General features: G+C 46.4%; 3 protein-coding genes across 3 annotated transcripts; 1 reads left to right on the forward strand and 2 right to left on the reverse strand.

The window, feature by feature from the left end:
- Positions 1 to 785: 785 nt before the first annotated feature.
- On the reverse strand, positions 786 to 3,110 carry trpB (tryptophan synthase TRP5; the record flags this gene model as incomplete). Its single annotated transcript, XM_040957496.2, has 3 exons — positions 786 to 2,517; positions 2,598 to 2,901; positions 2,975 to 3,110. The coding sequence occupies 3 exons, from the start codon at positions 3,108 to 3,110 to the stop codon at positions 786 to 788; spliced, it is 2,172 nt and encodes a 723-aa protein (XP_040812031.1).
- A 1,251-nt stretch (positions 3,111 to 4,361) lies between these two features.
- On the forward strand, positions 4,362 to 4,655 carry N7455_010037 (uncharacterized protein; the record flags this gene model as incomplete). The annotated part of the gene is made up of 2 exons (XM_065606357.1): positions 4,362 to 4,490; positions 4,521 to 4,655. 2 exons carry the CDS (start codon positions 4,362 to 4,364, stop codon positions 4,653 to 4,655), a joined length of 264 nt encoding a protein of 87 aa, XP_065460320.1.
- Positions 4,656 to 4,771: 116 nt separating this feature from the next.
- medA (transcriptional regulator medA) lies at positions 4,772 to 7,408 on the reverse strand (the record flags this gene model as incomplete). The annotated part of the gene is made up of 5 exons (XM_040957418.2): positions 4,772 to 5,236; positions 5,298 to 6,799; positions 6,871 to 7,036; positions 7,190 to 7,271; positions 7,377 to 7,408. The coding sequence occupies 5 exons, from the start codon at positions 7,406 to 7,408 to the stop codon at positions 4,772 to 4,774; spliced, it is 2,247 nt and encodes a 748-aa protein (XP_040812086.2).
- Positions 7,409 to 16,768: the final 9,360 nt, after the last annotated feature.

Below are 16,768 nucleotides of genomic sequence, written 5' to 3' on the forward strand. Positions count from 1 at the left end.
TTCAATGTTGTTCTTGTTGTGCGGCTGTTCGTATCTTTCTTGATTTTTTGATCTTTTCTTGCTCGAGGATGATATAATATCAAATCTATTGTACTATTTTCGTTCTTTACAAAATTATGAGGTGATCGGGCTGTTCGTCTCTTTTATGTGTATGGTAGTCTTTTGTAGGTGGTAAATAATTGGCTATGGTTCCGAAGTCCAACCTTGGGAAGATCCATGGATGTTCGGTGCCTGCTGAGTCGGATCTTAGTCAGACATCCAATGACCTCCCGAGGTCGAGGGGACTTGTATGTACAACATAGTTAGCCATATTCCTCCCTCTTCTCCTTTTTCTCTTGATTCCCATCGCATGATACATTGTCGAATCTATTATCCAATCGATTTCAGGGGCAATTTTTGCTCTTTACGAAATTATGGGATGACCGGCTAGTTCGTCGATGTTGTGTCTACGACGGTCCTTTGTAGGTGGTAGAGAATAGACTGTTATTGTTCTAGAGTCCAAAACTATCTATGGTTATGAAGACGGTCAAGAAAAAATGGCAACAAAAGACCGAAAAGGGGATATCAATGTTTTTTTATTTTACTTTTAACCAAAAAGAATCAACCCCCGAAGATGAAAGTTTGTAATAAAAACGCTTTTCCATGACCTCCCGCAATGTAGAGCATAAAAGCGTCAACGAATCATGAAAACCTCTGGTAATACAGAGGACCGAAAAAAAAAAATTGAAAACAGTCAGGGTATTTCACCCGGATGCAAAAAAAGCATTTAGGGAATCAGAAATCGCCTAGAAACGCAGATCCCAGTTGATCTTAGGACCCAGACGGGGAAGTTCGTCGGCGACCTGCTGAACATCCTTGTCGCCGCGACCACTCAGGTTCAGAACGATGTTCTGGCCCTTCTCCATGGTCTTGGCGACTTGCATGACACCCCAGACGGCGTGCGAAGACTCCAATGCGGGGATAATACCCTCGTGTTGGGCGAGAGCACGGAAACCAGCAAGGGCCTGGCTATCATCGGCGGCGATGAAGGTGGCGCGGTTGGAATCCTTCCAGTTGCTCAGCTCAGGGCCAACACCGGGGTAATCGAGACCAGCAGAGATTGAGTGAGTATCCGAGATCTGACCGTGCTCGTTCTGCAGGACATAGGTGCGCACACCGTGGAGGACACCGTGGGAACCGCCAGAAAGGGTAGCTGAGTGGCGGTTGGTATCGACACCATCTCCGGCAGCCTCGACGCCGATGAGCTTGACGCTAGGATCATTGGAGAAGGGGTAGAACATTCCGACAGCGTTGGAACCACCGCCAACACAGGCGATGACGGCATCGGGGAGCTTGCCAATCTGGGCCTGCATCTGTTCCTTGGTCTCGTTTCCGATCACGGATTGGAATGTGCGGACGATGGTAGGGAAGGGGTGGGGTCCAATGGCGGAGCCAATAATGTAGTGGGTAGTATCAAGTTCAACGACCCAGGCGCGGAGAGCTTCGTTAACTGCATCACGAAGGGTGCGGCTTCCAGCCTCAACAGCGACGACGGAGGCACCGAGGAGCTTCATACGGAAGACGTTGAGCCCTTGGCGGCGCACATCTTCGGCACCCATGAAAACGGTACAGGCCATGCCAAACTTGGCGCAAACTGTGGCGGTAGCAACACCGTGCTGGCCAGCACCAGTCTCGGCAATGATGCGGGTCTTACCCAAGCGACGGGCAATCAAAATTTGACCAAGAGCATTGTTGATCTTGTGACTTCCGGTGTGGTTGAGGTCCTCACGCTTCAACCAGATGTTGGCACCGCCAACCTCTTCAGTCAAACGCTGGGCCATGTGAAGGCTGCTAGGACGGCCCATGTACGGGTAGTAGGAGCGGAATTCTTCCCAGAAATTGGGGTCATTGTTGGCAACATCGAAGCCGCGTTCGAGCTCGCCCAAGCAATCCATAAGGGACTCAGGGACATACTGTCCACCGAACTCGCCGAATCGCGAGGGCTGAGAGGATGCATCCTTTGTCACGTTAAGGGCCTCAATTTGATCAGCGAGACCAGGTCCAGCGGGGGTGTCGGCATCGGTAATAACTTTGCTAGCTTGAACCTGGCCAGAAGGCTGGGCCTTCTCAATGGCCTCGAGAACGTTGATCTCGCGAGTGAAGGCGCCGGTGGCATCACGCTCACGCTTGCGTCCGGTAATGCTGGAGAGGTACTCCTCGGCAGCCTTGGCGGCCTGGCCAGCAGGGGCCTTGCCAACGCAAGTGATAATCTGACTGCCGATGACAACAGCCTCGGCCTGCTCCTGGACAGACAAGAAGTGCTCACGGGTGCTGACACCGAATCCCAATGCAGCAGGGACATTGCCAGAATATTCGTGAACGCGGCTGAGAAGCTCGGGGATATTGGCACTCAATGAGCCAGTGGCACCAGTCACACCCATGCGGGAAACAACGTAGATAAAGCTATCTGCGATCTTGCAGAGGAGACGCATGCGAGCATCGGAGGTGGCAGGAGCGATAAGGGGAACGTATGAGAGACTAAAACAGGGTAAGCATGTGAGACAATCATAGACAAGTGATAAAGATTTCAAAAGAAGTCGAAGTCGAGACAAACTCACCCAGCGCTCGAGCAAAGGTCACGGAAACGGACAGCCTCCTCGGGGGGCAAGTCAACCATGATGAAACCATTAACACCAGCCTCCTTGCAGTCACGGAGCATACGCTCCTCACCATACTTGAGGACAGGGTTGAAGTAACCCATGAGCATCAGAGGGGTCTGGAGACCTCGGCTGCGGGCAGTGCGAACAAGCTCAAGAACGGTAGTAAGGGTGACACCATTCTCAAGTGCCTTTGTATTAGCAGTCTGAATGGTTGGGCCATCAGCGATGGGGTCTGTGAAAGGAATGCCAAGTTCAATAATATCTGAGATGTGAGACCGAATGTCAGTAAAGATCGTCCCTTTGAGCAACTTTCACTTGGGTGGTGAATGACTTACCGGCGCCACCATTCTCGAGACCAAGGAGGATATCAACAGCCTCCTCGACGGTGGGATATCCTGCAGTAATGTAGGCCACAAGGGCCGCACGTTTCTGTGCTTTGCACTTCGCGAAAGTCTGCTTAATAGCTTCCATGATGAAAGGCGATGCAGAAGTGGCGGGGCAAAAGAGTGTGGGGATAAGAAGAAAGGGAAGAGGGAGAGGCCAATGGGGGGCAAACAGTCCCTATATATATGTGCAAGATGAAATAATCGCACGTGGATGGTTAGGTGAGGAATGGGATAAGATGATGTTATAAAAAAGCAAACGATCTGTATGATGAGTCAAATGCAATTACCCTTTTTTCGAGGCCGGTTTCGCCGGCCCCGCGTCACGTGCACTGATAAGATAGTAGGTCAGCTGACCTTATCGTCTCTACATAGGTGGGACAAGTATACCTAGGGTTGGTTGCTTCACGTGATATTGTTTACATCTGTCACTGATCAAGCTTTTCATCACTACCATATCATAGGGGGATATTCCATTTCAAAGGTTATAGTACATAGAAAGATCTCTTTCACAGAGTATGAATTTTGTGCCGCCTTCTTATCCACCCAAAAGCTACATCCAAAAAGACCATTAGAAAGACATTAGTCGGCCGCTTATTCTTCTTATGGTTAGTTATCATTGAAAAGAGAAAATAGAGAAAGAGAGAGGGATTCTGTAGTTAGTATAAAGTACTATAGTACTCGGTCATTAGAAAATGAGAAAGAATACTGGTATGAAAGGATCAGCATGATCCACATGGACAGAATTTTTACTAGGGAGTGTAGATATACGTTCTACAAGAGACAAGGCTGATTAAGAAGGATTGAAGCGAAAGTAATCTGAGGATCTGCAATGCAACAACTATGATTCAGAATAGGTAAAATTAAGGCAGAGAAAACCAAGGATAATAAACGGTCCAACCGTTCAAGTCCCAAACGCCAGAACAATGCAGTAGGTAGTAAGTAACAACAACCCTCAGCTCAAATAACAAGAAGTGGTAAGTACCGAACCAACTCCGAACAAAACTTTCAAACAGAGAAGTGAAAAGTAAACAGGGACCAGATGAGGAAGATCCCAAGACACACGAAGAGAACTCCATAGTGTCAGGACGTCCTCACCCAAGTACCCCATCCAAAATACACCAAGAATTGGATAAACTGGACGAAACCGCCAAGATTCCAACAAAACAAAAACAAAAACCCCAGTCTATCCCATTTCCAATCCAAAAAAGAACCCGCGAATGCAAAAGGAATGACAAGCAAGCGCCCGCTATGCTGAATGGTAGTACAAAAGCCCAGAATGTATGTTTTTTGTGCGCAAAAAAAGGGAGTGGAAGCCGCAATGCCCGGCATATAAAATATGCAACCCAAGGAAGGAATGAACAAGACACCGTCTAGATGCGAGGAACAGGTCTCAGAGTGGAACAAAGTCCGAGATGTCAAAAACGTCAAAAAGCAGATACGCAAAGGTCGCAAGTTTGGGTGTGTGGTGAGGGCATCAGCCATAATAATGTTGTAGTGTAAGGAGGGACGTAAAATCATGATCAATGTGCGAGATGCGAGGTCGAGCAGATACAAGGGCCCTTCCTACCTTTTCCGGTGGGAAGAGAGCTTGTGTCTGATGGGCCGGCAATCCGCTGTCTGGGCTTGGTAAGGAGTGACAGGGAAAATAAAATCATATCTTCAAAAAAGGCGGAGGGGAAGTATGAAAAATAGAATGGAAGAAAAACACAGCAAGAAATCAAATACAGGGACCAGCCGGGAGGGGGATCAGTGGCCGCCGTGGGCCGTATCGTGCATGTTGTACACGGGATCCAAGTACGTATAGCATGCGCCATTGCCTGGTGCGCCGGTTTGAGGAGTATTGGGACCGACAGGATGCATATCCCAAGATGGCCGAGGAGCCGGGGCTGCCAGACCGTGGGCGCTCTGGGGGTGGCACATGGCCGGATATGAGTATCCTCCAACAGATGTATAAGGCTGGGTCACTGCGATCATGGATCGCAGGTCGGGTGCCGAAGACAAGTGGGAGACGGAGTGGTCGGCCTGGGAGTAGTTCTGGACAGGCATGCTAGTGTAATTGTGACCAGCACCAGCGTCGGAGATGGACTGCGGGGAGTTGGCAGTGTGAGGTTCGGTACCAGAATCAGAACCGGTGCCATGGCTAGCATGGCTAGTGTAGGTGGTGGTCATCGGTGTGGGGAGAGCACCGGCGGTGGAGGAATAGCTGGCAGACTAGACAGAAGAGAAAGATTAGTAACTTGTCAAGATGAGTTGTGAAGTTTCAAAAACATACGTATTTTCCAATGATCTTCTTCAGTGCGTGGCTCAGAACCTTCCAGGGGAAGACCTTGACATCCTTCTCGATGTTGCGAGGCTTGGGAGCAGGGAAGCCCATGATCACCTTGAAGAACTCTTCGCTGTCAACCTTGGCCTTGGAGACGGTAAGAGGGCGGAATCCCTCCAAGTTGCGACGAATACGATTCTTTTCTTCAACAGTGAAGCGCACAGCGACAAGGGACTCAAGCAAATAGATGGTATCCACGCTGGTAACGTAGCACTCATTCTTCTCCTCCCATAGAATGCAGCTGATGCAGATACTGCTTGGGGCGCGATCCTCAGGAGTAACAGCCTTGAACTCGCCCTGGATGGTGCTCCCAGTTTGCGAGCGGGTGAATTGCACCAGGCGGCGTTGGGATGTACGTTCTTCCTTCGACCAGCCTTGTGTCATAGTATCGAGATCACCGTTGAGTTTGAGAATGGCCTTGGTGGGATATATAGCATAAGGGTTGAAGGCTGGGTTGTGGGGGATGGAGTGCGTTTGGATGGTAGAAGTGCGGATGAGAGTGGGATTTGAAGCACCACGCTGGGCGGGAGCCTTGTGCTGAGGAAGACCATGTGTCATGGGGAGACCTGCGTTGCGAGGATCGTTGCGAGGATCATTGCTCACAGAGGCGTAAGAGGGGCTCCAGGCTGGGGTGATTGGGGAAGGGACACGGAGGGCGGGCTGAGGTGTGGCAGAAACAGAAGTGTATTGGCCAGAGCCGGTCTGGGGAGAGGATGCAGCGTGATATGGTGCGACAAACCCGGCCATGGCGGGAAGGGGCTGCAAGTAAGGCGAGTAAGAGGCTGACACAGAGCGGCTGTGGTATCCCTCGTGGTGCTCAACCTTCGGGATCACGGATCCGGTGTGTCGTTTGGCAGATGCCGCAGGAACATCAGAGTATGAGGAGAATTTTCTCTTGCGGGAATCCTCTGATGGCGAAGGGTGGGAAACTTGCTCATAAGTATACACACCAACCTGAAGAGAAGTAGCGGGACAGTCATCCTGGGACTCCATTGATACGGACAGAGGAACAGCAAAAGATGGGGATCCAGTAGACAAGAATGCAGGTACATCAGCCGAAAGACCGTACTGGAACGCGGAGCCCTGGAATCCAAGGAAATGCGGGAGTGATTCACACTTCTTTGAGCCAAAAACAACATACAAAGCTGCGTATGAGGATGCGTGGAGGTCATAGGGGCACTGGATCTGGACCATCACCCTAGTTCCTTCACTGCCCCGCTGGGGGCTGTAAGTCACAATTTCGGGTAGCTGACGGTGGCGTGTACCCAACATGGGCGACTGAGACTCTTCGTACGAGCTCGCATATTCGTTGGGCAGATATGGAACGCAATCCGATATCTGACTTGCCTGATCGGCCATAGGTGAGGGAACCATCGGGGTCGTCATGTAAGGTGATTGACCGTAGTTCGAGTAAGAAGCAGCATCCTGCAAAGACCGAGTGGAACCATAATCTGTGTTCAGTCTTAGCACACGGGATACTCCCAAACCCACGACAAACCAAGTTCTTCAAAATGCAACGTACCTATTATGGCGCCGGCAACGGGCTTCTGGAAAGCAGACATTGACAAGACGGGCTCAGACTTGGCCCACAGGCCGTCCGAAAATGCACTGACAAACTGTGATTCTTCTGAGTCCGACAGATCCAATGACTCGCCGAGTATATGAGGCGTTTGAAAATCCGGGTCGAACTGTGACGGAAGAAGAGACAGGTCAGCGGGAGGGTTTCTCACACTGACAACAGGGCAAGGGTTGAGAAGATTCAAACAGAACCAAAACATGCGGGCATCCACAAGGAAAAAGAGAGAGAGAGAGACAAAATCCAAAAGGTGGGAAAATCTTACCAAAACACCGTGTGTCTTCGAATAAGCCAGCTTGAAGATGTTGCAGCGAGTGCAACGAGACAGAACCTCCTGAAGCGAATGACTGGGAATTTATTCCAAACGATTGTAGGGTCGAAAAGCTCAAGCAAAAAATTGAGTGCTCTCCGAGACAGAACGAGCGACAAGATGAAGCTGCTGTCGGTCTCACAAAATTGGCAACAAAAGGCCTCGAATCACCATCCAGGAATAAACCACGAAAGCTGAGACTAGGAACGGCTGGCTGCAGCAATAGACTTAGATCTCGACCGTAGTGCCCAAAGGTTCATAAAGAGAAGTAGAAGAACTAGTTGGTCTAGATGTCCAAGGGAAAATGTCCACCGCCAATTGTGACGGGAAGAGCCGAGATTGGTTGGAGATGACGAGAGCAACGAACGTGGACTGGAGAGGTTTCGCTTTTCTTTATTTTCCTCCGCGAGGTGTTTCGGGAAAGACTTCACGAAGATTGGGCCACAATGAACAAGATCACGATGATAGGCTACTCAATTAATGAGTATACGAGAACGTTTTCAGACTATGGAAACCGGATCGGTGCATAGGGGGGGGGAGGGAAATGAACTCACCGAGATGAATCAAGGTGAAAAATAAAAGAGAAGGTCTGATCTGAGACCAAGTTTCTGATGTTAACCCAAGATAATATGCAAGATCCGAGGGTCGTTCAACCTGAAGAAAGAGTCGAATGTCAACAACAAACACTGGGGACAATAGCGGGACGGGGAAGCTATCCGACGGCTCTGACAACCATCGTCATTTCCTGTCGTTGGTATAGTTCAAAGAATACAAATTCCAGCTGCAAGGAGGAATAACCAAAGATCAAGAGCCGAAAGAGGATGTATGCAAGGCACGAGGGGAAACAAGTGAGACCGTGGGCAAAGGGAGGGGTGCACATTGATACTAACCTTAAGCTGATGAACCGATCTGCCTGAATAGTTCCGTTCTTGTATCCAATATTTCCTTAATGACTCTGAGACCCTTCCAAACAGAGGCGATTCCACTAGATCGAGAAGTGTCTTCAGCCGAGACAATAGAGCGATTGGTTGAATTTCAGTTGTCCAATATCCAGTATCCAGTATAGCCTGTCGCAAGTACAAAAGCCCGAAGAGAATCCTCTTTTTTTTTTCGAAAGTTGGTTGTTCAACTGAGACCGCGGAGCAAACGGGGATCTACAGAGATATCGCGCAAACGCAGTGTCGGGGCCAATAACACTTTTTCGATCCTTAGTTCCAAATCGGGGTTTCCAATATCAAAGTCGGAAAATCCAGGATTCCAGCAAGGCGGCAAAAAAAAAGAATTAAATATTATAGGCGAGATATAATTCCGATAAACGTAGCGAACGTGGTTCTCGTAGCAGCAGATAAGCGAGCGTAAGAGCGAACGTGGTGAGCGAATGTGTGACTTAGAAAGTCATAATAAATTTCAACGGGGATGGAAAGTGGGATGCAAGGAAGATGGGACCAGAAGGGTTAAAAGCAACTGATTTGAGGATTATATGGATTATTATTAGCAGACTGAGCAGGTCAGAGTACAATTTACGACCTAAACTGTATAAGGCCAGCTGTGGGGGGGGGGGTGTAGTTTTTTAGTTTTTTTCTTTTTTTATTCTTTTTTATATATAATATATTATAATTTTTATAATTAATAATTATTTTTATTATTATATTTTGGTCAGAATTCAATTAAATTGATCCTCTTAAAGGAGTCAGACTAAAAGACTAGTGGGAAATCCTGGCGGGGGATGCACAGAGGGGGGGAAACTTGGCATTAGAAGGTATTATTACCTGTGATATACATAGAACATAGATACCTCAATACCTGGACCAGAGAGTACTTTTACCATGGTCACACAATCCAGGGTTTTTATAATTATCGAGTATCGAAATATCCAGGGCGGAGCATCTACAAACGAAAAGGTCGGATTTCCGAGATGTCCGACCAGTCAGATATCCACATATTCTTTTCTTAGATACGATGTTAGAATCTCATGGGCATATGTTGTAATAGATGAATCTTCGATTTCATAACCTTGGGACTGATAACCAAAAACGACCTGCCATCGGGGACGAAATAAAGGAACATGGTGATGTTCTCGGGATAAATACCAATCTGGAAGCGCAGGTCTGGCGGCGCAAGCCGCCAAAAAGAGAAAAGTGGAGAATCATCCAGCATGTGGAAAATGAAAAAAAAAAAAAAGCAAAAGTTTTATGTCTGCAGAACAGGTAGGTATGGCCTTATTGCCCATATAGAATTCAGCCCGATGGTTACCTTGTGCTGTTGTGTATGTGGTCTTTTACCGGCTGACTTTACAAACATAGCCCTCTTTTTTTTTTCCCCAAAAGGTCGAGGACTGTAACCCCTCGAGAAGAAACCATGTCGACCAGGTCAAGATCCATCCAATCAGGGATTGTGTCTATAACGAGCACTCTCTCCGAAGGGCTCCTCTCTTTACTATATCCCTACCAATCAAAAAAGCTTCACCGGCAACCTTGTTATGTTATGTTTTTTCTTTTTACTCCTTATATTTAGCTCCCCTACTTGCGTTTCGGGTATTTTTTCAAGTCCAAACCCTTTTTACAACAGAATCATTCTTTTTCTTTCCATCCAGTACGGAGTACATTTCCTTGCTGTGTAATATGATCTGAGGTTGACCCCTTTGTCAGCCTCCTCCTTACGCCGAACGAAAGTGGAAAAAGACCCTTCTTTCACTCTTTTCTCCAGATGCTCCACTTCCGATCTCTACCATAGGGTCCGTCACGATCGTACATCTCGTGTCGTCATGTCGGTCAATATGATAATTCACATTTTATTTTATTTTTTTTCTTTGCCCGACACGAGGCTGCATGTACGAAGTGTACTCCCACGACATAGATTCTCAATCCTCCGTACTACAGATGAGTGAAAGTAAATCCCCAGATATTTCCCGATCGAGCAAGCTCGTAACCTTGCCAGGTTCCAAGGTTTTCCGGATGCATTAGGATCTTGGAAACTGTTAAGCTTACCGTCATCTGACCTGAATGTAAATAGAAACGAATACCTTCGGAGTATAAAATGCATAAATAACAACCTTGGTAATCCAACAGGTTTTCCAACTAAACAAAAACCTAAAAAAAACTAAAAGAATACGAAGGGTCTAAGTTTAGCACACCTTGCATTTTTTTCAGGTGGCTCGGTGGCCTGACTATGCAAGGGTCCCACCCTGTGATTGGTTATTCTGGTCCCCCCTAGACCCGATCGGGTATCACTTCTTGAACCCGGGCATCCGTGCTCCCCTCGAGGTAACGGGACCGTTCCATTATCAGCTGGCCACTTGGGCACTCTGCACTGTCACCTCATCTTCTCAGTGATATATTTAGATATATATATCTTTATATATCTTCTCTAACTATCAGTTCAATATGACTTATGTACGTAGATGTAAATATATTCAGATGCGTATACAGATACATGTATATACTACATGACATGTACGAAGTACACAAATTCCTATTCCAACGGCTCCCGGCCCACGGGCTCCCCCAGTATTGATCAACATCCCCATGCGTAGGAGATCATTGTTCGACAGGATAATTACCCGACGCAGCGCGTCAAGGGCTGCAGTTCCGTAAGAACGTCAACCATGTTATTGTTACAGATGCAGATGCAGACGCAAGACGCAAGATGTTGGAAATACAATCTAAAATGTCCGTTAAGGATTTCTTTAATTCTTTGAGTAATACGGGCTCCTCTATGAGATCATAGATACAAGGATTTCGATCTATATTCGGAAGGAACCTCGGAACCGAAAGAAGTTTATTTCTCTCCTTTGAAAAGAAAAACAAAACAAAACAAAACATAGAAAAAAAAAATAGAAAGCAAAAAAAGAAAGAAAAAAAAACACGCTAAACCAAAGAGGCGTTAACGGTTCGGATGCACAACTCCCGATTCATTATTTCGTGCAGCTCCATGTTATATGTTCCAAGGTTAGAAGAAAGGGATAAAAAGGGGGGGAGGAAGAAAAATGTGCTCAAGTTCCTATCGATAAGCTATGCGCTTGACCTCGGCACTCCGCGATTTTGCCACGTTGAAGACAGTCCCGTCCAGTGGACACGAGATTCAATGTTCTATGGTACGGAATACGGAATACGGAGTACAGGCTACGGAATATTCGGAGTACTATTTATGAACTCATCCAAGTTAAACACTCGAAATTCGGTAATGGGGCTCAGTCGAGCAATACAGTGGAGCGCGCCATGATCAGCAATCTGACCAAGAAGCTTCAATCGGATCAGCGATCTCATCCAAAACGGTCCACGGCTTCTTCAGGCATTTTCGGTTAAATGGTTTTATTAGATTATTGTTTGATACCTTCCTTCTGTCCTTGCTATTCGTTACAAGGTACTTAATAATGTTCCCTACATGCATGTTAATCTAAATGTACTCCGTACTCCGTACTCCGGATCAATGTTGATGTTCATATACTCCCAACCACCCACCCAACCACCTCAAATATCAAACAGAGCAAGGAGCATCTCACCAAAGGGACCAATCTATACCAAATCCTATTTATCCCTTTAGAAATTGTAAAAACCCCCCAATGAATAATCTTATTAGTTTGTACGGAGGAACGGGGAAATCTTTTCCAATCGGCGTTTGCACATCTTTAATTCGGTCAATCTTCGGGAGCAAGATTCAATCCCCACATCAAAATCCCAACCTCCCCCCGAGACCCCCGAAATCCCCCAAAAATGAAAAAAGTCAGCGGAAAATTAAAAGAAAAATTAAGACTATTGCCCCGAAGTAGACCTTGTATCCCCATTGATCAACGCCCACCTCCTATGTAACCAGCGTTTCAAGCTACAAATAATTTTCAATTCCGTCGGCTCATCCACATCCTTCGAAGCTTCCAAAGAAAAAAGCGGATCACTATAACACTATAAGCCCCCCCCAGGGCTTCGGAGCTGCAACCTTGTTTGGAGCCGTCAATACTATACTCGACACTACCATTGGCAGACAAGGGCTCCATCCATCTATCCATTCTGATTTTATTGAAAGCGCGGAAAACATCATCCACTAAGGCTTCGGGCTCTCCGGTTCCTGCTTTTATCTTTTATTGTTTATCTTTCTGCCTATTAGCAAAACCCCCGCGCCTATTAAACGTTAATTTATTTATTAATTAATTATTATTATTTTGTATATTATTATTATTTACATTATTTCACGTCAAACGATATGCTATGCTTTGCATCTTCAACCTTGGTCCTTTATCCGCCCACTCCGTACCACTTCCGGAGTAAAGGGTTACAGGTTAACTGTCTCTGCCCTTCCTAGTCAATATTTGGAATATGCAGGTACAACCGCACTATTGCCTGCGCGTCAACATCCTATCCCGTCAATATTATGTACGTGATCTCGCCACTCGTGCCTGTGTGTATGTCTGTGCCTTTCTTGCGTGTGGGGGGAGGCAACAGTGCATATCGAGCACGGGTTGAGGAGGATTATTAAATTATTGGGTAAGGATCTTCGTCGGCAATCCCTTCGAGGGATTAAAATCCCAAGGAGCACAAGATATCAGGGCTAGTTAAGTGAAGACCTTGCTGCATGGTGGGAGGGGATTGGTGCGCGGATCATGGGGAAAGAGCTAGGTAAAACCCTGGGAGTGAAACATCGTCAGAGACACTGATGGCTCGTTCTCCCTCTTTGCCCTGGTTCAGGTTCACCACCCTTACATTTTGTATTTCAGCTCCTCCTGGTTCTGTTCGCGAAGGGTGAAGACAAACGGAAACGATCCTCGATTTTGGTTTTCAAAAATACCGCTGTCGTTGATGGGGGTCGAAGATCACCGGCTTGCCCTTGTTCACATGAGGGTCTGTACTGCACCATAGCTCGGAGGAATGTGACGTGGACCCGCTTTGCGTCTTGGGTGGTCCGACTGCTCACTTACATATCTGGCTGTTCTACTCCGTAGAGAGAGAGAGAGAGAGAGAGAGAAAGATTAATGTCGGGTATCTTTATTCTACGTGAAGAAGGATCCGACTTTCGATGTCGTGTTCGTATATAGGACCACCTAAAGTTGGACTATAGAGGGGAATCAAGCGCCACTCTACCCATGATGAATGGCTAATCGAATCGCAAATCACGCCTCGGAATTAATTGCCTGTCTGCCATAGCCTTCTTTTTTTCTTTCTTTTTTTTTGGCCCCCCTGCAACGAAGATCTTCTCTCACAGGGTAGCCTCATTCGTCGACGATCCTGTCACTCCGCCTTATTAGCTCCATCCTCGATAGCCACTCACAAGCAGAGAATTATATAACGGTGGAAACCGGTGACAACTTTGACTCTCATTAGCTCCTTGAGGAAAAAAAGCGGTTATCAGAAGCGTACCTCCATACGAAGGACACACATACATACATATATGTACAAAGTACAGAATATGCAACGTACCCATACCGCCCGCGCTTCCGGGGAATGAACGTTAATGGGGTTCCGCGTCTTCCCCTCTGGATAATTGGCGTTCCCCGATAGATGAAAAACGAGGTTAACTGTTTTAGGCACGGAGCTAAAAGTTAGCACCTTCCGCCCCAATAGTCCGGTTAATACTATCGGTTATATTCCATGTTTACCTGTGCTATCCTGTGTTTCCCGGTGGTAGCCCTGATAATATTTGATAACAATGAAACACCGGATGAGAAACAAGATTATCGCAGGGACTCAGGGACTTGCGGTCAAATTTGACAGCAGGGGATCAGTTTCACCTTTCAAACCGGGGTTTGTGGATGTCGGGATTTGTCACAGTCGTATTTTTTTTGCGTAGAAGGTTGGCTAACAGACATCTCCATACGGATCCCCGATGCATCCTCTCGCCGCATCTGAATCGAAGTCACTCAAGCTCGTATGTTTCAGTGGGGAGATCAGAATTGGAAGGACTGCCAAGAGGGTCTTATCAACTTCGTGAGCTTTTCGTTGCAGGATGCCTTTAGCATGACCAATGAAGAGATTGCACTACTCTAGGATTGTTGATCTTGTACCCACGTGGGTCTTCGTTGCTTTGATGCTCACGGTGTGTGTAAAAAAAAGACTTCTATATCTGGGGCGCTTTAAGTGTTGATCTTAGCTGATTAGCTGATGTCGTGGATTTGATGCGAGATCCCGTGTCCTTTGAGTTTTAGCTTTTTTTTTTCTCCGTCACCCTTCCCTTGTATCAAGCATATTTAAGCGAAACTATCTCAATTTTAGATTTCTTTAGCCGTCTGAAAAACGTGGTGGCCTGGCTCGTAACATGTAGCTCATTGGGTGCTAGATGCGAGTCAGGGGCTGGGACGGAGATCTTCGTGGCGATCTGGTTCGGATTACAACATGCAAGCTTGGGCGGGATCTGGGATTTGATAGATATTGGAGGTACGATTATATGTGTTTGCGATATTATATTTGACTTTTCGGTGGGTATAATAATATATTAAATTTCTCTTAACGTTTTTTTTAAAATTGAAATAGAGGGACATAAATTGTGGTTAAAGTAAATATATGTCGGTTGGCAGAGTATATATACCACCATATCACACGGAAAAAAAAGAAGAGAACTCGACAATTTCACCGCGCCAAACGCCATAATGACAATCATCACTCAAAATCCGACCCCCAAATCAAGTCGTGGATCGAAGCCATCGAAGTCTAAGTACGGTTTCAGGTTGATGGAACCCCCCGAACGATCAACTCTACTCCGTGCCAAAATCTGCCACTCCCATGTGGTCTACAACATAGTGAACCTGTGAACCTATGAAACTCTATTTTTCAAGCTCCATATCCAAGTTTATATTGAAGTTTCGCCCCCAAACTCTAAGTAGAAACCGAACGTTGAACCTCTAACGTACTCCGTACTCCGTAGTATATCGGACTCCGTAGTATATCCGAGTATCGTATATAGTCTCACCAATCAGAACGACATAAAATTCAATCCCGGGATCCTTGGACCCATTCTTCGACCTTTTTAGCACATCCAATTTTGGCAGCACTTTCGCATCAATCCAAACCATACCAAATCGAGCTCGCTGCTTCGCTGGTAGCTCCGGTCAACCACTTCTCTTTGGTCAATCGCCGCACGCTACCCCATTCTAGTCGTGTTGGATTCGCTAAATCAGACCAGGACAGAGTTCTGACTTGAGGAAAGTGCACGGTCTATGGGTTTATCCATTGCTTTCCACTTTTTTCCATGTTGTCTCCACTTCATAAAACGTGGTTTTTTGTTTATGTACATATTTTGTCCCGTCAATGCCAAGGTAGGCAGCAACTTTTATCGGTTTCTAACGCCCATGAACCATTAACCTTTGTTAAGGTTAATCCATAGTAGGATTCCGTTGGTACCAGCCTTTTGATTCTATGGTACATTATGTACAATATACTACGGAGTACACAATATCTTTATTATACCCGTGAACAGAATATACCTAGTTAAAGACCTGTTTTCTTTATTTCATCGCCCCACCTACGCCCACTGGATTAAATCCCAAAAAAGGCGCAAAAAGGCGCAAAAAGGCCCAGAAAAAGAAAATCATAGTAATCCACTGCACTTGGCATCTATAATTCACAAAATAAGCAGATTTACTCCATGGAAAGAATTGGAAAACCAGGCAACCCACAGAGTAAATGGCATGGTACATAGCAGCGACCGGGTGAACCTCGGTAAAATATACAAGACTAAGCCTAATTCGAAAACTGCCCTAAAACCAAAGAAGAAAAAGAACCCCCGAAAAAAATCCACCAAAACCACAAGACCATTCGGAACATATCCGAGTCGGGGTGAGTCGGGGGAAGCTGGTAGACCCTGAAAAGCGGTCCACGAGGTTGATCAAGCTGCCATTTAAGAGCGTTGCGCTAACTTCACGCCAAGCCAAACTGTCCAGGGCAAGCAAGCATCTTGTACATACCGCTTTAGGGCTGTCTCACTTTTTAGTTCGCACTCAGAATTTAGCATCGAGCTTAATATAGTGTACACCGTAAAACAAAAAAAAGAAGCTATTATTAGCGAGCGGGAACATTATTGTACTATGGCTACGAAGTACGGAGTAACTACTCCGAACTAACAACCGACTTTGACACTGCGTCATGCGGTAGGAGGATTGCTGGAATAGGGTTTGGGGGATCGTGACGTGGGAGTTCGTTGCAGATTGTTTATTGCTTATGTACTGCTTATTGCTTATTGTTCGTTGGGTCATTGGATCGTTCACCTATTAGAACAGAATGGCAGGACCAACTACCGCCGCACCAGAGGATTTAGTGCGTTTGATATTTAGATATTTTTGTTTGTGGATTAGAGTGTCCCGTGAATACTAGCTGTGGTTATGTGGTCTATGGTCTAGGATTTGATGCAACGGTGGTAGTCTGTAGAGGTATGTGCGCTGTCGATCGCTGAAGAGGGCTAAGACATCATCCTAGTTGTACTATTTCAAGGGATAATTAGGGTTGTTTCTTAAAGTCATACCATGCGGCAGCATATGACCAAAACAGGCAGGCACTCCAGGGCTGTATTCGATAAGAATAGACTTGGCTTTATGTGGAGAGCTGAGATGAGACA

This window comes from Penicillium solitum (genome assembly GCF_028829755.1).
Source record: "Penicillium solitum strain IBT 25940 chromosome Unknown utg000008l_segment0_segment0, whole genome shotgun sequence".
In the NCBI taxonomy this organism is placed as follows: Eukaryota; Fungi; Ascomycota; class Eurotiomycetes; order Eurotiales; family Aspergillaceae; genus Penicillium; species Penicillium solitum.